At 46.2% G+C, this 25,485-nt stretch overlaps 1 protein-coding gene across 1 annotated transcript; it reads left to right on the top strand.

The window, feature by feature from the left end:
* Nucleotides 1–11,510: 11,510 nt before the first annotated feature.
* LOC122374491 lies at nucleotides 11,511–22,442 on the top strand. The gene is made up of 2 exons (XM_043353289.1): nucleotides 11,511–11,771; nucleotides 20,326–22,442. The coding sequence occupies exons 1-2, from the start codon at nucleotides 11,601–11,603 to the stop codon at nucleotides 22,261–22,263; spliced, it is 2,109 nt and encodes a 702-aa protein (XP_043209224.1). The 5' UTR covers nucleotides 11,511–11,600; the 3' UTR covers nucleotides 22,264–22,442.
* The last annotated feature ends 3,043 nt before the right edge of the window (nucleotides 22,443–25,485 follow it).

The following is a 25,485-nucleotide window of genomic DNA, read 5'->3' as shown; positions in this document are numbered from 1 at the left end:
ACAGACCAGGCGAAGAAAGTGACACTCATCATATATTACAACACGAGGAAAACCGCAGATCTCGTCATGGTCAACAACATGTTCAAGAAGAAGACACGAGACAAGGACAACATACACTTACAGCAAGCCAATGTAATTTATCAATTCAGTTGCCCCGAAGAAGGTTGTAGACTTCTCAACAAAGATAAATACATTGGCGCGACTACCATTTCCCTGTCCAGACGACTTACAATGCATAAACAACAAGGCGCACTGAAGAATCACATGCACAAAGAACATGACAAGGACATCACACGACAAATTTTGGTGGACAATACCGAAATACTGTGCTCTACCCATGACCAGCGAAGACTGTGGGTGTTGGAGGCGCTGTACATCCGTGAGTACTCGCCTCACATCAACAAGCAGCTCTACAAGTCGGGGTGCACGACACTCACGCTTTGGAGCTGAACAATGCGATGGACATTAGTGATATCGGATTTAGGAGGGCTATATGACGTTTAGGGTATCTATGTATCTGTGCATAGAAGGGTGTCATATTACCAAAATGTGTCATGTGTCATGCATCCAAGTGTGGAACGATGTAGGTATATTAGTTAGTGTGTTTACTGAATGTGACGACTGCAAGAGGCCTTAGCAATTTATCACGCACAATATGTATTTAGTTTTTTTTTCTCCCTTCCATTCTAATAGCAAACTTAGGCTCTGTGCTTTTACAATTTAACCTTGTGATCATGTAGATGTAGATGTCTTCGAAAGCTTAAGGAATTTAATTTTGTATACATGTTATGTCTGAAACCTTTGCCAATATAATCGGACAATTATCAACATCTCTCAAGAAAACGATCCGAAAATACGAACACACAAATCGGAAGCTCATAAAAGCAGAATTCGCACTACGGTTCAATGAACAATGTCTAAACGAAGATACATATATATATATATATATATATATATATATATATATATATATATATATATATATATATATATATATATATATATATATATATATATATATATATATATATATATATATATAAAGTTAGAGCTCAGCACAATGACCTCAATAAGCCTTCTATAGGTCAATGGCTCAGCACTACAACAAGGTCAGCTCCGGAGCTACGCAAAGTTGTGAATGCTATTGTTATCTCTACTTGTTGCTTGCTAGCCACTTTCACAAGTCTTCAACATATTCTTTAAAAAAAAGAAATACTTTGCAGTGTTTTGACTGGTGCTAGGCACAGCAGTCACAGCATAATGAAAGGCTGAATAGGTAAATCATATCTCTGCTTGTTGCTTGTTAGCAACTTTCACAAGCCTTCGACATATTCTTAAAAAAAGAGAAATACTTTGAGGTGTTTTGACTGGTGCTAGACACAGCAGTCAGTAGTCACAACTCACAACATAATGAAAGGCTGAATAAATAAGGCAGCGAACGTTCAACGACGCACGCTGTAACTGGTAGGCAGTCAGTCTCAGTCTCTATACCGTCCTACCGTCGAATTTCATACGTACCGTCTCTACCGTCTCTACCGCCGGCACGTGCCGTCTCTACTAGCGACACGTACCGTCTCTGCCGTCTCCGGTAGCCAGTGAAGAGGGGTCGGCCAGCTCCGGTCTGCGGCCGGTGAACCACGACACCAGCTTCTGCAGTTGAGACGTCGACTCGGGAACAATGACAGGAAATCTACCACTTTCCCCAAATGAGTTTTTTTATACCTTCAGTTTGACTATTTTTATGCTGAAAATGATCGGAAGAGAAAACAATAGAAATGAATATTTTTTTAACCTTTTCTCATAGAATAACTATATGTAATGTACTGAAGCGGCTAAATAGAGGTGGCACTGAAGCTGTATATTGCGTAATTAAAAAAGACTGCATGCTGATTGGATGAGTTGAGCCTCAGCGAGACAGCGACAGTTGCCTGCTTTGTCAGCATTTTTCTATACAAGGCACCACATTCTTCTACAAGGCACTCTTTTCGGAATGAGAAATATAATATCTTTGCCTATAGGGTGATGGTTGTGTGGCGTAAAAGCTCCTGAATTGTGCTGGCCTCAGCTCAAGCTACGAATCTGCTATTCCAGTTCAAAACTCTGTGAACTGATGAAAGTAGCATATAACCCTTAACACAGCATCAGCTGGGGAGGGAGGGGGACGGTCACAAACACAAACATAAACACAAACACAAACACAAACATAAACACAAACACAGACACAAATGGCATGTGTCTGAAATTTTAACAACATTTTCAGAAAAGATGCATGAACAGGTGCGCAAAACTTGGGTTTGTAAGAGATTTTGAGATAGCTGAGAATCACTGAGGGGGGGGGGGAGTACAACCCTCCGGGCCCGGCGCAGGCAAAGATGAAATCCCTGACCATAGACATAGATGCAGTTTCGACTGACCACACGTGACAGCTGTTCCCATATCTCGACATTTACGATCCAAATGCCGCAAGGAACAAACTACGGGAGGACAATGGATGCTAAATCACCCCCCACTACCAGCTTTAGGCGTTAGTAGCATCGACTTATTATCCCGCGCCCGGCTGGGGGTCCTGGATTTCCACGCCCTGCTGGGGGGGGGGGGGGGGTGTTTGAACACCCCCCTTCTAACTCGGCTCCTGGGCCACGTAGCGATACGCGGAAGGCGGCATTCGAAAGAGCGTCAAAAATAATGAGGAAATCACTCGTCAATTTTTTGGTCAGGTCAAAGGTCAGGTCACCAGAGGTCATTGAAGGCAAAATTTCGCCGATTTCCAGGTCGAATGTCGACAATTTCCAAGAAGCCAACGCATAACTCGGGAACCAATAGAGCGCCGCGGAAAAGCGCATTCGATAGCCCTATTAGCGCCCTTTCTGTGTAATTTTCTCAGATTTGACCTAACGTCAACGGGTTTGCCTGCAGGGGGCAAAAACTGCAAAAATAGACGATTTTTTCGGAAACAGTTTTTCTGCAATAACTTTTGACCAAAGCCTTATACGAGCTTACTTTTACCGGCATCGTGTTCCTCTCGTCAAGACGCATCGAATGAACTATAACTTGACCTTGAAAGGTCAACTTGAAAATTTGACCTCAGGTCAAGGTCATGACCTGACCGGAAAGGGTCATGTTGCATATCAGTCGATCCGTATCGTCGAGCTGAACACACCTAATGCGTTTTCATCGCTCTAGCATGTGTCTATCAAAAGTTATTTGCGAAAAACTGTTAGATACCATTCGTGACCTAAGATGACCTCAGGGCATAAACAGGGGTCACGGACACCATTTTCCTGTTCAGTGTGTCTAAACCACTTGTAATTCAGTGTTTGGGAGTGTTTATAATGTCTTTCGTCCAAAAGAGGCGCATTTCAATTTTCTCCCATTGACCCTCGCCCTGGCAGGGCATTTTTCATAACACGGCCTGGCAGGGGGGGGGGGTCGATGCGACCCCCCCCCCTCGCGATTGGCTCCTATGGCACCTAGAAACACCAAATTTGGTAGATAGGTGGGCCCCCTGGAGTTCTCCAACCTGTGCAAATTTGGTTGCTCTAGGTCAATATTTAGGGGGGTTTTGGGGGGTATAAATGTAAAAATTTCGCGAAAAACAGGTCAAAAGTTTTTCGCTTATAACTTTTGATCTAATTAAGATAGAGCAAAAATAAAAGAACCAGTGAACTCAGCACGTCAAGGCGCGTCGAATGATATACTTTTTAGCTTGCTTAAGTGTACTTAAAGTTTTTCTTAAATTTTTAAGTAAACTTAAATTTATAAATTATGTTCAAGTTAATCAAATTGCATCATATCGCATATCATTCGATTTGGCTGATCACCAGGAACACAATGATACCATTTTGTAAGCTCTAGCGTCATTATGTGCCAAGTTATTGGCAAAAACGTCATTTGACCTCAGTTGACCTCATTTGACCTGATCCATGGATAAGTACACCAAACAAAGAAGCACCAAGTGACCTGCTGTTAAGTACTGTGGTTTCAAAGCACAAAAGTGATAGAACGAAGCGGATATCTCCAGTATTTTCCGAATTTAGTATTTTCCCATAGGCTTAACATTACGACGTAATGACCTCTAACTGACCTCAGGTCAGTGACCTAAAAAAGCCCGAACTATATGTTATACACCTCGGTGAACTTAGCACATCCTGAAAGTTTGAAGGAAATCAGTGCAAAACTGTGAGTTGGACAGGTGGAAAAAGAAAATTGAAATTTGACCATGACCTTGTACCGGTTTTTCTGACCTGGTGACCTGACCCAAGGTCACCCGGATCTGAAATTTTCAGGTCATATGTAAAAAGGTTGCCCCATAGGCTGTGTCAAATTTGGCGGCGCTGCGCGCCGCCGTTTTTACGCTATCTTCGAAAAACCTTAGGGGGGTCGCATCGACCCCCCCCTGCCAGGGCGAGGGTTGACTTATAATGGAGAGGTCGCAAAATTGACCTGACCTTAGGTCATCGATATCAAAATTCTGAGATATACATTTTGTACCTGCTATAGCTCTTAGCAATCGCTGAAAGTTTCAAAGCGATCGGTCACTCGATGTAGCTATGACAGACATTGAAACCTTTTATGAGGTGAGGTCACTTCAAGTGACCTGGTGACCTGACCTTGAATGACCTTGGTCTGAAATTTTCACAACATGTGTAGAATTGATGTATGATAAGGTGTACCAAAAACGGTGGCGCGGAGCGCCGTCGTTTTTGAGATATTCGCGAAAAACCACAAGGAGGGTGTTCAAACACCACCCCCCCCCCCCCCCCCCCAGCAGGGCGCGGGTTATACATCTTATGGACCAACGCGGCTCCGCATGATGCAATGCAACAGCGACGCAGTTCCGCAGTGGGCAGCCACGAGTGCTGTGTGGCCTTGGCCCCCCACATCGGATTGGTCGCGCACAAAGTCTGCACTTGCCGGGGGCATTTAGCATGGCACGATATGACTGGGTGGTCGAGTTATCATAGTCCCAAGTCAATCCCAATGCCTATCATAATCCCTCTGGCCTCTCGACAAATGCTCAACAGCCAGTGCACAAACAGATTGCCGGGGCCGCAGTAATAACACCAATCTGAAATGCACTCATGATGAATCAAGCGAGTTGTTCTATGACAAAGAAACTGACGAAACGAGGTCAACTTTTAGCTGGGTATAACATCCTCTGCGATCCTTTGATGACAGCGAATGTTAGACATGGAGCTTGTCGTACCAATAGATCATCGAGGCAGTCAGTGAACTGTGCGGACCACCGACAGTGCGCCTCAGCGGCAGAGATCGTCCCGGTGGGACAAGCCCGCTTCAGGAATGCAATGCTTCAGGAAACAGCTCTGAGCTCGCTCACAGTGTCACTCACCAAGAGCATCGAAAATCGCAAATGCATTACCACTGATGCACGGCATTGGTTTTGAAATTAATACTATTGACTTCGACGCTCAAACGAGTGTTGAAATGTGACGCGCCACAATAGTCGCTTTTCGGCTCGGCTGCGTGCTTGTGCAGGCCTTGTGCAGGGGTAGAGATGTGCAAGGCAATTGTAATCGTAAATGTAACAGCTGTGGGGCTGCGTTCTGTGAGTTAGGAGGGTACTTGACGGGCTTGGGACATTTGAATCATTGTTTGGATGACGTCACGTCTTGGCCGGCAGAATATTTCGCTGGAACGCTCAGCAGAATATTCTGCAGTCCGCGAATCTGGCGCATTGTGGTGAAGTTTGCAGACCGTTCTTAGCACATTTTATTGGTAAAAATAAGCCTGGATAAATAAATCTTTCCCGATGCAAATAAAATATTTGTCCAAACTATTCCTTAATATTTAAAACACTATAGGCGGATTCATGTCAATTGTCTAAGATAAGCCTTTTTACTTTCTGTATTGAGTCCGCCGTCAGTTCTTCATTTTAATCTGATATACACCGACATTTCAGTCGCTTTGCGTCAGGTCGCCTGTGGCGCAGTTGGTAGCGCATCGGTTTACAATATCAAAGATATCGGGTTCGAATCCCGGCGGGTTGGCGGCGTTTTCCTCCTTGAACGCCGCCACTGGAGGGTACTTTACCCTCCAGCTGATTTGGACACCCTACCAGCGGATATTTGTACTCGCAGAAAGCGAGTTCCCAACCCACGCAGCGCAGGTAATACGCCATGTGCGGATTGTGTACCCGCTGCGAACGGGTAGGTTGCCTTCTGTGTGTGGGTTGAGTCCCCATCCTATGCGGGTTAGGTACACAATATACTCGTGTTGACAGCCTGCGATATGCGGGTAAACGCACCCGCTGGTAGAGTGTCAAATTAGGTGGTGGGTATAGGTGTACCCGCCAGCAGTGGGTTTTACTCGCTGTACGCGGGTTGAATTGTTTTCAGTGTATACTGCTGGAGCTGTGCCTTGATTTTATGAACGTATAATTTAGTTGTTAAAACTACCTTTACAGGCAGGCCATTGGCAGGCATGGTCCCTAGCTATACCTATGTCAGTTTCATTTAGGCCAACAGACATGATGGTAAAAGCTGTTGAAGAGTTATATTTAAAGTTATAGCCGATGTAGCAAAAACCGAAAACGCTCCCTATCCCATGCTTTCAACGTTTGCCAGCCGAATGTAGCTTTAATCGGCGGAAAAGCGGTTTAAGAACGTCTATCTAAGGAACGTTTTTACAAATCTCTATCTGAGTAAGTCCGTGTAAGGAACATTTATCCAGAAGCATATATTTAACCCGCGCACCGACGGGGTCTGCGCCAGCTTAGAACCGACGGGGGGAGGGTGGTTGACCTCCCCCCCCCCCCTGAGATCTCGAGAACGAAGCCAGATAGCGACAAGCGGTAAACGGCATAGTATACGCACGGACAAGGTCTACAATTTCTACTGAAAAGTAATATTCAGTTCAGGTCAAAGATGACGTCACAAGGCTCAAAAAAGTCAAAATGGCGGCGCTAAAATAAAGAGTGTTTGTCCCGAATAACTTTCGAAGTAGCTAAGCTAGAAACAAACTAATTTAATTGTTATTTAATTTAACTAAATTTTAATTGACCTCACCCAAACAAAAAGTATATGATCATTCAACTTGCCTGAGCGATGCGAACACGACGATGTCAAAAACGCGGTACTGCTGCCGTTTTTTATGAAGTTATTCACCAAAAACTGAGCCCATACCTTGAAACACTTGACGTGACCTCAAATATCACTGCAGTTGACCTATAAAGACCTTAAAATCGGGTTTCCGTCGCTGCGTCTCGTAACGGTGCAAACTTTTTTTTGCTCCATCAGGGGCGAAACGGCGAGGGGGTCATACCCCTCCCCCGGCCGGCGCGTATGTAGAAAACCAATAGTTCCGGCGAGGGTTAAGCCATGTGGGCCGTGGGGCTAAGCAGTTGGTGGCTTAACCCTCGCCGGCCGAGGGGGGGGGGGGGGGGCGGGTGCCGCCCCCCCCCATAGGGTTTTTTTCGCGATAGCTCCGAACACGCTGGCGATAGAGAGCTGAAATTTGGCATACCTGACCTTTGATTCAAGCCGCATCGTTTGACACCAACCGCATTTTTGGGTCAGGTCAGGTCACTGACCTATGACGTCATAAGTGAACCTCTGCACGCCGCACGGTCTTCAGATGTCGCAACTTCGCAACGCCCTCACTGCCAGAGGAGGTGTCACAGGGAAATGAAACTTGCAGGATCTAGTATCCATTATGAGTCTCACAACTTGTATATCTCGGATTTTTCCTAAAGGTCATATGAGGTCAGGTCGTTTTCGTGACCTCACCATTATAAGTCAATGGGGAAAAATGAAAACTGCTATTCTGGCGCCGGGAACGATCTCCAACTATCTCAAGCACACAGAATCGTGATTTGATGCACTCCTTGCAAGGTTAGATGCGTCACTTTTGCAATGTTGACCTTGCGTGACGTCATTTATGACGTCATCAAGGTCAGATTAGTTTTTCGTCAATAACTCCCGATCAAATTGAGCTAGGGAGTCGAGAAAGCCACCAATGGACTCAGGAAAACCTGCCGAATCGAATGATATGCAACATGACCTCTTTCGACCAACTTCGTGACCTGGGGGTGCTGACCTGACCTTGACCTGAGGTCAACACCCTAAGTTGACCTGACCCGAACAAAAAGTATACCATTCGACGCGCAGCTGAGCGAGGCGAACACGATGGTGCCAAAATCGCGTCTCTGCGGCCGTTTTTTGCGAAGTTAAGTTATTCACCAAAAACTGAACCGTACCTTGGGGCACTTGACCTGACCTCAGAGGTCACCGGTTGACCGAGGACCTTAAAATCGGGTACCAATCTCTGCACGTCTCGTAACGGCGCACACGCTCGTTTTTTTCCGCGACGCGCTAGCTCCACCAGGGGCAAAACGGCGAGGGGGGGTCGTACCCTCCCCCCCCTCGGCCGGCGCGTATGTAGAAAACCAATAGGTCCGGCGAGGGTTAACCCGCGCACCGACGGGGGGAGGATATCCGCCCCCCCTGAGGTTTTTTGTAGATAGCGGGAAAACCGCGGCGCGTAGCGCCGCGAAATTTGGCACGACTATTCTCTCATCAATGTTACACATGGTGTGCAAGTTTGAACCTCCTAACCTTTTAGTTCAGGTCACCAGGTCACTTTGAATGACCCAACTTCAAGTCACTTTTTTGCAACTTTGTCACCGTGCCAGAGCTACAGTAGATGTCGGAGGCCTTTAAAAGTCGCAGGATGTTATAAGATCATTAGTAGCTACAATATGTTCATCTCGGAATTTTGATATCGATGACCTAAGGTCAGGTCAATTTCTCGACCTCCCTTTATAAGTCAATGGGGGAAAAATCAACCCCCTGTTTTTACCACTAAAACGGGTCGGAATGGCCCCATAAACCATATATGACTTCATATATGATCAACCTTCACTACCTTGGGGTCTGTTTTGCTGCTGGGCAGCTGTAAGGTCATGTGACGTCATCAAAGGTCACCAAAGGGTTTTTGCCAATAACTCCGTACCGGAACAAGATACAACCGCGCGGATGGTCTCATTGTGTTCAGCTCGTCAAGGCGCATCAAATGATTTACATGATGACCTCTCGGTCACGTGACCTGAGGTCAACATATATATATATCATTCGATGCGGATTGGCAAGAGGATCACGATGATGCACTTCGTTTGTTCCTACCTTGACTAGTTCGAAAGTTATTCGAGAAAAACTCTCTCCATGTCTAGCGCCGCCATTTCGACTTTTTTGACGTCATATTTGACCTGATCTGAAAATGACCTTTGTAAAAATTGTAGACCTTGTCCGTACGTATCCCATGCCGTTTACTGCTTGTCGCTATCTTGCTTCGTTCTCTAGATCTCAGGCGGGGGCAGTCATCCGCCCCCCCCCCCCCCGTCGGTTCTATAAGTTGGCGCAGACCCCCGTCGGTGCGCGGGTTATGCCAAATCTGACGGCTCATTTCAGAAAGAACGTTAAAAGAGCTATTGAATGCGCTCTTCCGCGACGATGTAGTTCTATTGGTCCCCGAGGCAGGAGCCGGGGCAGTGTTTTTGGCTGCTACACCCAATGTCGCAAAAAGTCGCAGGAAATGACCGCTAGATCTTGTAGTGCAATGTCTCTTTAACATGTAGCGAGATTTTCGAAGCGGAACTTTGGGGTACTTTTTTAAAAGTCTAGGTATTTGTGTGTGACACCGCAATAGTGTGAAATTTTATTTTCGCCTTTAAATCTTTGCGGTGCAAATTACATCCGTAATAAGTTAGCTTTCGCCATTGTTATGTGTTTTACTGTGCTCTTCAGGCCCGGAGCTATCGTTTGGCATATACGAAGGTGGAATTCCTCCTCTATTTGTGATGGTTTTAGTGGATCAAAGATACGCTGTCGATGAGTCCGGGAGACGGGTCCGGTCAAAACGATTCAGAAGCTCGTGTTTAGGCCGAGTTTTCGCCATGAAAAAGCAATTCAGTGCTAGAAAACAAAGACCATAACAATGTAGTATGATCATTTCTTAACACAGAGTTATAGGTTATATTGCACTTCTACACACTTCGATTTTATTGCCCATATCATGCTAGAAGTGACGATCCGCCCAGTGTGCGCCACTTCGATGCTAGGGGCGCTGAGACGCGATCCGGCGACTCTTCTCTTACCCTGTTCTCCAATGAGTACGTCGGCTGCTGTGAGATGATCCATGAGCAGCGAGAGAATCTTGGTCTGGAAGGACAGCTGCTGAGCCAGCGTGGTGCTCTCCAGGGTCACCTGACCAGAAGCGGGAGGGGGGGGGGATCATTGATAGGCATGGTAGCATCGACAGCAGGATCTCGGGCACCGCTGACAGGATCACTGATACAACTATGATTACCTATCATGCACTGCTTTTAATACGGACATTGCGCATCCCCCATCCCTTGTTCTTACACGATAGCTAATCCCTCGCCACCCCACCACTTTAAAACACTGCAGGTATGCGCACCTACAGGGTGTTTCACTAAAAGTGTCAAAAAGTAAATGCTTATTAAAGATATATAAAATACGCAAAGCACGTGGTTGCGCACGTGGCTTTGTTGCAAATTTTTGGACATTTATGCTTTGGCCACTTAAGATATATTTTACACTCATACAGAGCGAGGGCAGGAGGCCAAAGTTACTAGTCGTTTTTTTTCCTTATACAGAACAAGAACAGGTTATTTACACCGCAACAGGAGCGGTGGATTACACTTACATTTGGTGCTATCAGAAACATTGAAACCGTACGCCGACTTTTCAGGAAACGTTTCACTCTCTCAGCTCGCTACGACCCAGATTATAAAAGTTTCAAAGGGCTTCTTGAGAGGTTTAAAAGGGTTCCTTTGATGCCGGTTCCAGTCCAAAAAAGGCGGGTCGCCCCCACCTCTCGGCGGAAATCGTTGAAAAGGTCAGGGTCTTTCTGAGGGCCTTTTAAGATAACAAGAAGCTTATTTCAACATCAGAAATAGCCAAGCCCCCAATTTATCAGAAACAACCGCTGTAACGGCTGTAGCCACCAAGAACTGGCTGGACCAGAAGTTCCGTTCCCGGGCCGAATAATCAGCTGCCTCACCGCCCGCCCCTGGCCAGCGCGAGGCCCTGATCTGTCACCGCTAGCCTTCTGGTTTTGGTCAGTAGCTCTCGCAGAGCTGAGGAAGACTTAAGTCGCATCACTTTTGGAGCTGAAGAGCACAATGCAAGGCTTTGCCGACAGTCTGGACGCTGAAGATGAAAACGGGCTGTGAGGCACCTCCGGACACGTGCCGAAACGGTGCATCGAAAGAAGCGGCGGATATGTGGAATAGGTTTGAGTGACGGTGATATCATTTTTATATATTTAAATGTCCAACAATCGCGGATGGAATGATGTGCAAATGTCCATAGAAAACATTGTTATTATGTGCATTAGGGCCTTTTACTTTTTGACACTTTTAGCGAAACACCCTGTATCTGCCTTCGCTAAGCTGATAGCCGCCTGTGCAGCGTGTCACTGATTGATACGTCACTGACGCATCACCCTACTGTACCGACGCTACCGGTCACTCCCTGTCGAGCAGCCCGCCGCTCTGGTCACATCCGTTCCTCACGGACCTGAGATCGCTCCTCTCCAGAGGCCAGTCTGGTCCCTCCAGGATGGGCGGGACCTTCCCGCTGATCGCGCTGTTGGTTGTGGCAGTCATCGTCCAGTATGTGGTCTCTGCCACCGACTGTCTCACTACAAACTGCGAGCTGGATGCTCGGAAAGAATGCCAGACCTTGGCCAAGAGTGTATTCTGCAACATGAAATTCCGGCAAATTAAACAGGTGAGAAAAATAAATAAAACGGAGGTACGCGAAACGCGTACCTCCGTTTCGTCTTTTCGTAGTAGGTAGGTGTTTACCACCACTATAGGCTTCGCAACATGTGGCATGGGCTTTACCCTCGCCGGAACTATCGGTTTTCTACATATGGGGTGTGACGAACATACCCGAACATCCATTTTTTCATCCATGCCATATCGCAGTTTTCATGTAAGATAGGGGAGCATGAACTTTTGATAATGATAATAATAATAATAATGATAATAATAATAATAATAATAATAACAATAATAATAATAATAATAATAATAATAATAATAATAATAATAATAATAATAATAATAATAATAATAATAATAATAATGATAATAATAATAATAATAATAATAAAAATGATAATAATAATAATAATAATAATAATAATAATAATAATAATAATAATAATAATAATAATAATAATAATAATAATAATAATAATAATAACAATAATAATAATAATCATAACATAATCTTATTATTTACATTAGTATTATAATGATAATATTAAACCGCGCCCCGCTGGGGGGGGGGGAGGACAGATTCTGCCCCTCCTGGATTTTCATGATAACCGCGAAACCGTTGCAGATATCGCCACGAAATTTAGGGTACCTTATTCTATATCAATTTGACATCGACTGTGCAGGTTTTATCGAAATCCCCTTTGTAAAGATTTGAGAAAATTGTGTTTTATGACGTCACTACAAGCGATTTTCGGTCAAAATCGTCTAAATGTTTATAAATTCACCCAAATTACATTTTTGAAGCAAATAGCCCGAAAAGCCACCAAGGATGTAAAATGAAGCGCGCTACAAAACGGCTATCTCGTATTTTAGCAATTTTGAGTTTTTTACTCTTAACCCGCGCCCGGCTGGGGGTCCTGGATTTCCACGCCCTGCTGGGGGTGTCTGAACACCCCCCCCCTTCTAACTCGGCTCCTAGGCCACGTAGCGATACGCGGAAGGCGGCGTTCGAAAGAACGTCAAAAATAATGAAGAAATCATTTCAGTCAATTTTTTGGTCAGGTCAAAGGTCAGGTCACCAGAGGTCATTTAAGGCAAAATTTTGCCGATTTCCAGGTCGAATGTCGACAATGTCCAAGAAGCCAATGCATAACTCGGGAACCAATAGAGCTACAGCGCCGCAGAAAAGCGCATTCGATAGCCCTATTAACGCCCTTTCTGAGTAATTCTCTCAGATTGACCTAACGTCAACGGTTTTGCCTGCAGGGGGCAAAAACTGCAAAAATAGCCGATCTTTTTTCGGAAACAGTTTTTCTGCAATTACTTTGACCCAAGCCTTGTACGAGCTTACTTTTACCGGCATCGTGTTCCTCTGGTCAAGACGCATCGAATGAACTATAACTTGACCTTGAAAGGTCAACTTGAAAATTTGACCTCAGGTCAAGTTCATGACCTGACCGGAAAGGGTCATGTTGCATATCAGTCGATCCGTATCGTCGAGCTGAACACATCTAAGGCGTTTTCATCGCTATAGCATGCCTCAATCAAAAGTTATTTGCGAAAAACTCTTAGATACCATTCGTGACCTAAGCTGACCTCAGGGGCATAAACAGGGGGTCACGGACACCATTTTCATGTTCAGTGTGTCTAAGCCACTTGTAATTCAGTATTTGGGAGTGTTTATAATGTCATTTATCCAAAAGAGGCGCATTTCAATTGTCTCCCATTGACTTATAATGGGGAGGTCGCAAAATTGACCTGACCTTAGGTCATCGATATCAAAATTCTGAGATATACCTTTTGTACATGCTATTGCTCTTAGCAATCACTGAAAGTTTCAAAGCGATCGGTCACTCGGTGTAGCTATGGCAGACATTGAAACTTTTTATGAGGTGAGGTCACTTCAAGTGACCTGGTGACCTGACCTTGAATGATCTTGGTCTGAAATTTTCACAACATGTGTAGAATTGATGTATGATAAAATGTACCAAAAACGGCGGCGCTTCGCGCCGCCGTTTTTAATATATTCGCGGAAAACCACAAGGGGTGTTCAAACACCCCCCAGCAGGGCGCGGGTTAAGTTATAAAAAATTAACTATAAAAAACAAAAAGTTTTTTTTTTAAATTTAAAAACCGGAATATATGTTATGAAAACAAGTATTTGCTATGCTCATACCAAATTTTTAGGCAATCCATCAATTATTGGTCACAGAATGGCCAAAAAGCCGCAAAACTACACATGAAAAAATATTTCTTATTGCAAATTTTGGAAGTTCTAGATCACCTACAACTATGAAAATACCACTGCTGGATTCGCCATGAAAAACTGAATCAGATATACACCAATTGTGTTTGAAAAGACTAATTTTAAAATTTGACCTATTTTGACCTCACCTGACCTGACCTATGAACTGAACTTCATCCAAATGTTGTCCAAACCATTAAGTAAGTATCACCATTGCATTATATGGGCAAAATGACCCATAAAACATGTGTCGCACTTAGCCCGTTTAGTGACTACTTTCTTGACGTGACCTGACCTTGACCTTGAACTTTGCATGGCGTTTTGAGTAAATCACATTGTCTCCGCACCCTAAGAATGCGTTCTGGGTGAACACCGTCAATTGCCTCTTCGCCAACTGGGTCCAGACGCCAATGCTGTGAATTTTGACCTTTGACCTGAGTTTGACCTGACTTTTGACCTACTTTTTTGTCCCATACCTATTGAATTGTCCACCATGTGAAACATAGTGGAACAGGTCTGCAGGAATGCCCTTCCATGCCCATGTGACCTGGCTACGTTAAGTACCATAGACCTTCATTTAACCCTCGCCCGTATAGGGGGGGGGGGGTCGAACGGACCCCCCTCTGTTTTTCGCGAATACCTCGCGCAAAAAGCGGCTGATCGCGACGAAACTTTCAGTACCCTCGCGTTAATCAATTTTACACCTACCCTGAAAATTTTATGACCCTAACCCTAATGACCTTTGACTTGTGACCTACTTTTCAAGACCATGTTTGGCCGGAATCGCGATTCGGCGTATGTCGGCTCGCATTAGCCGCGCGTATGCAGTCTTTTCGTGGTTTCAAGCGTTCAAGCATGGGATATGATGTTGCTCTCATGCATTAGGGTGTGTTTCAAGGTCACCAGAAGGTCAGGACAGGTCGGGTGCGTATTATTTAGGCCAGGGTTCATAATGTCCAGGGAACAATGTGTCCAGTGTTCGAAATGGCCAGTGCCTTGAATTGGCGCCAGGGTTCATAATGTCCAGGGCACAATGTGTCCAGTGTTCGAAATGGCCAGGGTTCATAATGTCCAGGGCACGATGAGTCCAGTGTTCGAAATGGCCAGGGTTCATAATGTCCAGGGCACGATGTGCCCAGTGTTCAAAATGCCCAATGCCTTCAATGGGCCTGAGTTCATAGTGTCCAGGGATTACATAGTCCACCCAACCTAACCAATCCTAACCTAACCTAACCTAACCTAACCTAACCCAACCTAACCTAACCTAACCTAACTTAACCTAACCCAACCTAACCTAACCTAACTTTAAATCTCCTTAATCCCCGGACATTATGGACTCTGGCCCATTCACGGCACTGGCCATTTGGAGCACCGGACACATCGTGCCCTGGACATTATGAGCCCTGGCCATTTCGAGCACTGGACACATCGTGCCCTGGACATTATGAACTTTGGCCATTTCGAACACTGGACACATCGTGCCCTGGACATTATGAAATACCCTGGCCTCTTTGAATTTACTCTATCTGCAGGCAGTTGGCCACATTTGGACTATGCAATCCCTGGACATATTAACTCTGGCCCATTCAAGGCACTGGTCGTTTCGACACTGGGCATATCGTATCCTGGACATTATGAACCCTGGGCAGAGTGAATGTTCCCCGGTCAGGTCATTGACCTTGGATGAACTCGGTTCACTTTGTCAAGTTTTAGATGTTTCTAGGCTAGTTTTTAGAGCTGAATTCGAATTTAGCAACCATTTGAACATTTACGAAGTAGCTTTGGTGCATTCGTAACATGCCACGAGGCGGTTGACACGTACTAAAAATAACCGGCAGTACCCCTACTGTTAGACCTGACCTGACTGACCCGACCCGGCCTAAATGCATAAAGACACCATCTGTGATCAAAACTAACATGATGTTCGTGATCAGCACCCCGAGAAATCACACAGCAGCCACACTTTACGACGTTCCAACAGGTCCCGATTTTTCCGACTTTTGGGTCATTGACCTGACCTGGAAGTTCTACCGATGACCTAGGACATTAAAATATTGGGTATTTTCGGCTTTCTCTGGTCAGGGGTAACACGCTCGTTTTTTTTCCGCGAAGCTCTAGCTTGATTAGGGGCCAATCGAGAGGGGGGTCGCACCCCCCCACCCCCCCCCCCCCTTGTGCCGTCGAAGGACGCAAAATGGCCTGTGCCGGCAAGGGTTAACCCTCGCCCTGGCAGGGCATTTTCGTAACACGGCCTGACAGGGGGGGGGGGCGATGCGACCCCCCTCGCGATTGGCTCCTATGGCACCTAGAAACACCAAATTTGGCAGGTAGGTGGGCCCCCTGGGCCCAATCTTATAAAGGTTGTGCTACCAAATGGCGTACTATCATTCCACCCCACTCTATTTACGGCACCCTATTCACGCAATCTTATAAAGAGAATAGTATGGTAATTCTATTCACGCCATTTTGCCCACAGTACAAATCAACGCCAGCAGGAAACACGCAACGTCATTGGTCAATGTCTTGTCGCCGTCGCTATTGGAAATTATGCGTACTGTTTGCGAACAGCAAAAGTTATGTGTTTTAATTTTCATGGGGCATTTATTTCTTTTAGAGACACACATATGTGTAATGAATAAGTTATTTATGGAAAACGTGATAGCAAACTATGGAAAACACAAACATGCTTGAAGAATTCTCCTGAAAAGTGGATTGCTGACCAAATAAATTTCAGCGAGGGCATTCTCGCGCTCAGAAATTCGAGTGAATAAAGTGTTTCTTCTACTTATCATTTGCATTTATTTGCTGTTAAGGCATCGCAATAAATTTGTTAAAGAATTGTTTAAATATTCATTAATTATAGCTCGGCTACTGTTTCAGTAATTTAAGTAATGCCGTTGACAATGAAGCTCCTACAATTTGAGCATCAGGATACGTACATTAACTGGATCAATTCAAGATATAGGTAGCTTATTTTCCTTCTTGTCATAAGCTCTTAACATTTTCCTTCTTGAAGATAAACTACTAAAATTCGAAGACTACGTACATGAACTGAATTAGGTCAAGTTACAGCTTATTTTCCTTCTTATTCAAGCATAGGTACCTGTTACCTAACCTCAAGCTAAAAAGCAATTCCTCAAAAGATTGAAGAACCCAGTCTACATATCAAAGCATATCAAGAAAAATACTCGGCTCAGAAGTCAGTTCGAGATGCAGGAAGAGAAACAACACATTGATCCTTAACTGCGCCAGACAGAAAGTGAGGAGATACGAATAGTGAGTAGGAATTTACAATTTTTTGACAAACTAAGGTATATCATCATTAATTTAAATATCTAATCAGAAGCCATGAAGTGTCCGTTATTTGTGTCATACGTGAGACGTGAGAATAGGCTAAAGACCCATACCGATTCTATAATGCAGTGGCTGCCGAAAATCTATGATGGTTACAGGTGCTAAAATCCTCTTAAAAATCCCCTTTTTATTTGAAAAATAAATCCATATAACGATGAACACTCGTTTTTATGTGTTTTAGTGTGTATTTAGTTCCTGAAAATACATATTTTGAAATTGATCGTTGTCTGTATAATAAGCATCATTATAATAAACTATGAGTTAACATGTGGAGGATGTTTTAACCTTAAAAATATCATATACGTAAAATATTGCATACTTATATCATAAAAACATTGAATTTATCTTAAATTAATTAAACTGTCTGAGAAGCTCGTCAAAGTACGCCACAAATTCTGGCGTGAAATGGACGCCGCTGAAACCGCAAACAGCTGATGATTGTCAGTGTTTTGAGATGTGCACAGCTGCTCACGGTTAAAGGGACCCTCCCACCTTCAAAAAAGTTAATGAATTGGCATGAAAGTGATGTCCCTTGGTTCAGAAAGAGCGAAAACGAAATACGAATGTCTACCAAATTTCACCGAAAAATATTCACTGGTTTTCAAGATATTAGGCTTTTACTTTTGTTTACTTTTTGGGATCTCCCCTGTTACTAGCGACTTTATTTGGAAGCAATAATTTGGCAGCCTTAAAGTGCGACAGACGTTGCGCGCAAAGCAGCGTATACCACCACGTGTTAACGATGGTTTTAGTCTAAGATTTAAAAATCGTTAGATCTCCGCTGACGTCACAAATTCTAAGGGGGCATTCCAATGCATTAGCCCCTTAGAATCCGAAAACTGCAAGTTTGAAATTCCATATCTTCGAATTAAAGCATTTTTCGATGTTGTGAGTGCCCAAACCGGTATTTGCAGGCCATGGCCACCAATTTGGCTATCTCAACTCAAAACTAATGTTAAGGTGGGAGTGTCCCTTTAAAAGCATGCTAGGGCATCCTCAAAACCGGCGGCTACCAATGCTGTAGGGAGCGTGCCGTGTTTTCGATTTTACAGAGTTTTATAAGATTGCGTACTATATATCCAGCCTTAGAGTGCTGCCATATCCATTTCACGGCGTTTACAAGATTGGGCCCTGGAGTTCTCGCCCCTGTGCAAATTTGGTTGCTCTAGGTCAATATTTAGGGGGTTTTGGGGGGTATAAATGTAAAAATTTCGCTAAAAACAAGTCAAAAGCTCTAGCGTCATTATGTGCCAAGTTATTGGCAAAAAGGTCATTTGACCTCAGTTGACCTCATTTGACCTGACCCATGGATAAGTACACCAAACAAAGAAGCACTAAGTGACCTGAGCTGTTAAGTACTGTGGTTTCAAAGCACAAAAGTGATGGAACGAAGCGGATATCTCCAGTATTTTCCGAATTTAGTATTTTCCCATAGGCTTAACATTACGACGTAATGACCTCTAACTGACCTCAGGTCAGTGACCTAAAAAAAAAACCCGAACTTTATGTTATACAACTCAGTGAACTTAGCACATCCTGAAAGTTTGAGGGAAATCAGTCCCAAACTGTGAGTTGGACAGGTGTAAAAAGAAAATTGAAATTTGGCCATGACCTTGTACCGGTTTTTCTGACCTGGTGACCTGATCCAAGGACACCCGGACTTGAAATTTTCAGGTCATATGTAAAAAGGTTGCCCCATAAGCCGAACAAGCCGTTTTTACGCTATCTTCGAAAAACCTTCGGGGGGGGTCGCATCGACCCCCCCCCCTGCCAGGGCGAGGGTTAACCCTATTAGTGGCAGGCTCCTGGCTACCCCCTATTAGTGGCAGGGGGGGCTGTTTACGACCCCCCCTTGATATCTCAAGATCTAACGGGCCGATTTTCAAAATTCAAACGGCATTCGATTTCGCTCAACGAGATCTACATTTCTAAAAAAATAAAATTAAAAAATGTCAATAGGGGGGTAGAGGGGGGTAAAAACGGGCAAATTGCAGATACATTTTAGACTGTTTATCACGGCCAGGTTTCTGAACCAATCTTAACGCAACTTTTGCCGATCGATAGAGAATGAACCAGCAATTCACATGGATCCTAAAAATATGCATTTTCAAAAATCATAGGCGGATACAGATCATTGAGATTGGGGGTACATAAAAAGTATAGTAAATAAGGTTTTTGTTGGTACTGTTTCTAAAAAGGGTGGCAATGGTCTTGTTATGTTACAATTTTCTTATGAGAGAACGACTAAAATTGTATTGGTCATGCATAGGCGGTGTCAGGGCACCTATGTTGGGAGGTAAAAAATAACCCCCTTTTTGGACGCCTGGATCCGCCTATTATAGCAAAAACGTGTCAAAAGAGGATGCACAATAACTTTGTATATGTTATCACATGATACCTTTCATTCACTGTTCGTAAAACTGGTGCAGCATCGTGATCTTCGCCCAAATGACTCGCTTCACGAATAGGACCCCCAATTCCCAGTGCTCTGGAGCCGCCCCTGGTAAAGTTATGAACTTGAAATTTTCAGGGAATGTGCCCAATTTAGTTTTAGGAAAAGTCAGAAAATTTCAGCATCGTAACTTCAGCGGTTTCGGAGATATTCCCGAAAAACCTGAGGGGTGGATAAAAACAACGCCCCTGCCACTAATAGGGTTAAGGTTTTGCCATTTCCCACATGTGGGCCCCTTTGGAGATAAAACGCAGTTGAGATAAAAAACAATTTATTAGGGATCACATTTGTAGGTATTGAAAGAATTTTTCCAAGTATAAAAATGAAGCGTCGAGATTGTAAGAAGCGTTAGGATGGCAGCTTTGTCCCACTCTTCCCTTCATAAATTTGTTCTGACAATTCGGTGTCGACATTTCTTTAGGAAACATCACAGGAAGAAGCTATGGAGGTGCGTCGCCCACTCCCCTCACGGGACGCGGGCTAATGGTGGTCATGTGTCCGTTCCAGATCCACATCACGGAGGCATCGTTCCCGAGAGGTGTGCAAAAAATCAGAATATCCGGTGCCGAGACCATAACGATCGGTGAGGACGCCATCGCCAAGCTGACATCTCTAAAGTTTTTCGAGATCACCAACGTCAGCACCTTGATCCTGCAAACCCGCTCTCTGGCGCGCGGCAACAACTCCGAACAGATCACCGTGAGAATACGCGCAGTGAAGAGTCTTCAAATTTATTCTGAGACTGTGGCTGACTGGAGAGGAGACTCAAGAATCATCGTAAAAGACGTGGATGACTGTCAGATGTTTCAGCATTCCATTGCCAAAGCACAGTTTGACAGTTTCATTTTAAGTAGGATACAATCGATGGTCATTCATAAAAACGTTTTCGGTAATAACACCCAGATACATATTATTAGCATTATGAACATAGCCTCACTTTCCGTCTCTAAGAGAGCCTTCATATTCAATGTGACAGTGGACAACTTATTGTTCATGGACATCGGAAACCTCACTATGCACTCAGGAGCAATAGCGAAAAATACAAGGATTCAGGAGGCAAGGTTAATCAACGTGAAGAATCTTGCCATTGAATCCACAGGTATTCAGGCAGAAATTGAGAAGCTGAGGCTTGACAACGTTACCATGGAAACGTGCGATCAGAAGGCGTTAGGTGGCAGCATTGGATCTATGTCGCTCAGCTCGTCGCATATCCATCGCACTAGGAAAAAATGCGTAACAGCTGGTAATGGAATGAACAAACTAATCATTGAAAGCAGCCGCTTGAATCACATCGAAACATCGGCCATCTACGGGGCGGTCAGGGAAGTTGAAATCAAGAACAGTACATTCGGAGCGATAGAAAAGGAAGGGCTGCAGCTGAATGTCGCGAAGTTTTCCATTGAGAACAGTACTATCGAGGAAGCTTCAAAGAAAGCATTTGCGGTGCTTGCTGACAGCGATATCACAATCAGGAACTGCACAATCGATACTCTCCAAAAGGACGCATTCGGGTCGCTTAAAGTTACACAAGGCAGTGACTTAGCACACCACCGGATTCAGCTAGACAACCTCCATATAAAACATCCACAGCACGGATCACTGTTATTCGATAAAAACCAAAGAGTAATAGTGCATGAGCTCAAAACAGACACACCCTGTGAGTGTAACATAACATTAACACTGGGTCTGGACATGTCTTCCGAGCATACGTTCTGGATACAACAGCCTCTATGCGTGATCAAGGGCATGCTGCCGACACTGGGCCACTACCTGCAGGTGTTCTGCACGGAGCCAATTATCACTCCGCCGCCTGCTAACCCGATCACTAACCCGACCAACTTTCTCAGAGAAGGCACAAAGCCACAGCCGCCTCAGATAGCGGGTGAATCAACTATCCAGGACCAACAAACGATTCCTGAGACCAGTGACCAGACGTCCGACGATGGCTCAGACCAGGTCCGCACCGGCTTCACCTACACTGAGATTCTGATCCCTATCATCTGTGTTGTGGTCCTAATTGCGATAGTTGTCATGCTAGCCTTGCTCGTTTATCGTAAGCGTTGGCAAAGACGGCGTATCTCGCATACTGTAGAACAATATCATAGTTACCAATCTCTTCCTGATAGTCGTCAAATGACAAGAGGATTTTATCAACACGTCTACCACAGGCCCTTACCACCAACTCCGCCAACGGAAGCGCTTGAAATGCATGAGCACAATCAGGACGATGATACTGATGGTATATATGAGACTGTCGAGGCACCTTACCAGGAAATTGCCGAATTTCAACAACAGATGCAGGATGGGGGACCCGCAACACTCAGCCTCGCTTCTCTCGCACCCTCCCTCTGCCACTATCACCGGCTCAACCCAACCCAACATCGCCACCATCCCCAGTGCTTGAAATCCACGACACACTATGACCATCTCATACACCCACCATGACCTGTCGCCATCACCCAGTCAACGCCACTGATAGTACTGATAGGGCGCCTTACCAGGAAATTGAGGAATGCTAACTACAGATCGAGGAGCGGCTATGCAAAAAAAAAACTAAGACGGTGTTAATCATCATATTATCTCGAACCCAATGGCATGAACAAATACACATTTTCAATAGTTTTGTTTATGCTTTTGACCTTCGTACTTTGCCGGCGAATGGGGTCGTGAAGAAGAAGAAAAAGTCGGAACAAGGGGAAAGGGCTGGAACGTTAGGCGGCACGGGCGGACATCGATAGCAGCGCCTCTATCGGTCACTAGGGAAAGCTGGGCTGTAGGCGACGAAATACCGGCTGAGTTGTCACACGTTGAATAGGTTTATAGCCATCCGTTTTGTGAAAAAGTTGAACTTTTGCCTTTAATATTTCTACAGGCAATTTTAGAAGTGTCTTCACATGGATTACAAAACCGTTTAGATTATTGCATTCACTTCAAGCCTTTCCTATTGTTCTTGATGATGCGGGAACTATTTCTAATTAGCGTTTCTAGCTTACTAAAAGAACATACTGCGCAAACGATGAAAAAAACATAAATGGAAGATTTTAAATGCAATTTTCTCTTACAATTAATGGTAAATTCTCTACATATCAAGGAAAAGGTGCATGCTAACTGATAATTTAAAGTTCTTGGGGCCAGTTGTTTTCTTCTTTTCTTACGTCGCCCCAATGGCCGCGAATACACTTGTGATAACGCCTATCGTAGGCTTATAGGGATGTGTACGTATGTACTTACCTATGTACAATACCCATTACTCGGGGACTGATATGAACTGCCAAATTCCTACGGTTTGCAGTGGTGAGCCGATAGGAAACTGCACTTTAAGAGTGATTGCATGCTATTCTGGGAACTTAGTATACTCGCATATTTTGTAATGATTTTGTCTAGCCCATGCACTGCAACAACAACAACAACAACAGCAACAACAACAAAACACATTTATTAAACATAAAATGGGAATAAGCAAATAGCCCAGGTGGTGGTGCAAAAGCTGATGCTTAAATCGAGGCACCACCACCTGGTAACGTAAAAAGAATAGATGAGCGTGGTCCAATCCAGAGCCGCGGATAGTCAGGTTGTTGTTGTTGTTGTTGACTCCCCACGTAGCGGTCGCTACGTAGCCTCCCGGCTCTGGAGGTACCTGGCGGCGGCCCCCAGGGCCGCCACCACGCCGCTGCTCCGGACCTCCTCCTCCCTCGGGTATATGTTGCCTAGGTGTCGTAGGCGTAGTCGCATCAGTGCTGGGCAGCGTAGCAGGATGTGTTCTGGCGTGTCCGCCTCCCCCTCGCCACAGCAGCGGCAGCCGGCCGCCCGGCACGCCAGCGAGTTACACTGTGCGCAGTCCCGGCCGGGGTTCCTGCCGATCCGATGCAGGTACTGCGCAGATCCCGACCAGTGACCAGCGCGCAGTTGGTGCACATCAACCGCCACCTCGCGTGGTGTAGTGCTGGGTAGCGGTGCGGGTAGGTGGCCGTCCATCAGCCGCCTGTACCAGCCGTCCGGCCAGTTGTTGGTCGCCTCCTTTCTGGCGATCCGGGACGCCGCACGGTACACTGTGCGGACGTCGACCGGGACTCCCTGCTGTGGGAGGGCGGCGGCTTCCTTGGCGATGGCGTCCACCCGCTCATTTCCTTCCAGCTCGCAGTGGGACGGCACCCATTGGAGGTGGACTCTTCGGTCCCCATCAGCCACCAGTGCCGCCATGTGCTCCCAGATGGCGGCACCTAGAGGGGACGTCTGGGCCGCTGGTCCTCCCCTCAGCGTCGCAAGTGACGCCTGTGAGTCGGAGCATATGATTATATCCTGCTCGAGGGGTGGGTGCTCCAGGAGATGTTGTACTGCCGTCTTCAGCGCCACCATCTCAGCCCGGTAGCTAGAGCATATTTTCCCCGCCGCCTCTCGCAGAACTTCAGTTGTTCCGTCTGGGTGCTCGATGAGGACCCCGGCGCCGCCATCCGTCACTCCGCCGGTCGCCGACCCGTCGGTCCAAGCCCACGTCGCACACTGGGGGAGCGCTCCCAAGCACGCCTCCGCAGCGCTTCTCCTCATCGACGCGGTCGCTCCGACCGGGAGCGGGCCGACGTCCAGGCGGATCGACACGTTTTCCGTCGCTGTCCACGGGGGCGGTCTCGTGGCTAGGCGAGCTTCGACGGGCAACTCCACGCCCGCGCGGTCCCACACCGCTCTCCCGCGGTCTCTCCATCCGGTCACGGACTTGAGACGCGGCACGGGGGCCGCTACTGCTACGGCGTGCAGCGGATCCTCCGGCGGTAGAGAGTGCGCTTTCGCCAGCAGGCGTGCTGCCAGCGCATCCCTCCTCGCCGCCATCGGCACGACGCCCGCCTCTGCTCTCACAGCGTGTCTCGGGGTGGAGATCGGACAGCCGGTGATGGTGCGTGCCGCCGCCAACATCTCCACTTCCAAGACGCCGAGATGCGTTGTCGCAGCCGCAGGCAGCCACGCCGCCGCCGCGTGTTCTATGGCGCCGCGGACGTATCCGTTAGCTACCGTCCGGAGGAGCCTCTCGCCGAGCCCCCACGACCTTCCGGTGAGCTGTCTGAGTTGGTTGATTCTTGGTCTTGTCTTTCTTCGTAGACGACGGCAGTGCGGCCCGAAGTGCAGGAGTCTGTCCAATGTGACGCCCAGAAGGTGGAGAGTCTCCCGCGCCTCGACCGTGCTACCGGCTACCTTGATGCGGCAGTCCTTGGCGTCCTTGGCTTGCTGCGAGAGAACCAGAAGTTGGGTCTTCTCGCCGGAGACTCTCATCTTGGATTCGCGCGCCCACCTTGTTAGCGCGTCGGCTGCCCTCTGGGCCCTCTCCCTCGCCACTTCAATGGTGTTGCCCGCGCAGAGCACCGCCGTGTCATCCGCATACATGTAGGGTGTGCATCCGGGGATCTTCTTGATGACCTCCACCAGCGGCGCCGCCCATAACACAAACAAGCTGGGCGACAGCACGCTGCCCTGGGGTAGTCCGGCGCGGAAGACCCGCTCACCGGAGAGATCCCCGCGAACCTCCACTCTCGTCCTTCGGTCTCTCAGCCACTGCCACACCCAGCGGACAAGACACAGCGGCAGTCCCTGTTCGGTCAGGCTGAGCCGGAGGAGGCGATGGTCCACTACATCATACGCTCGGGCAAAGTCAAAGGCCACGAGGACGTATTTCTGTGC

This window comes from Amphibalanus amphitrite, unplaced genomic scaffold (genome assembly GCF_019059575.1).
Source record: "Amphibalanus amphitrite isolate SeventyFive unplaced genomic scaffold, NRLGWU_Aamphi_draft 001662F_arrow, whole genome shotgun sequence".
NCBI classification, from domain to species: Eukaryota; Metazoa; Arthropoda; class Thecostraca; order Balanomorpha; family Balanidae; genus Amphibalanus; species Amphibalanus amphitrite.
Note: the sequence above shows the minus strand (reverse complement) of the source record. Positions and strands in the feature narration are given on the sequence as shown.

Coding starts and splice junctions, on each gene's coding strand:
- LOC122374491 (XM_043353289.1), top strand. CDS start 11,601: ATGGGCGGGACCTTCCCGCTGATCGCGCTGTTGGTTGTGGCAGTCATC. Junction 11,772..20,325: donor AATTCCGGCAAATTAAACAG/GTGAGAAAAATA, acceptor TGTCCGTTCCAG/ATCCACATCACGGAGGCATC.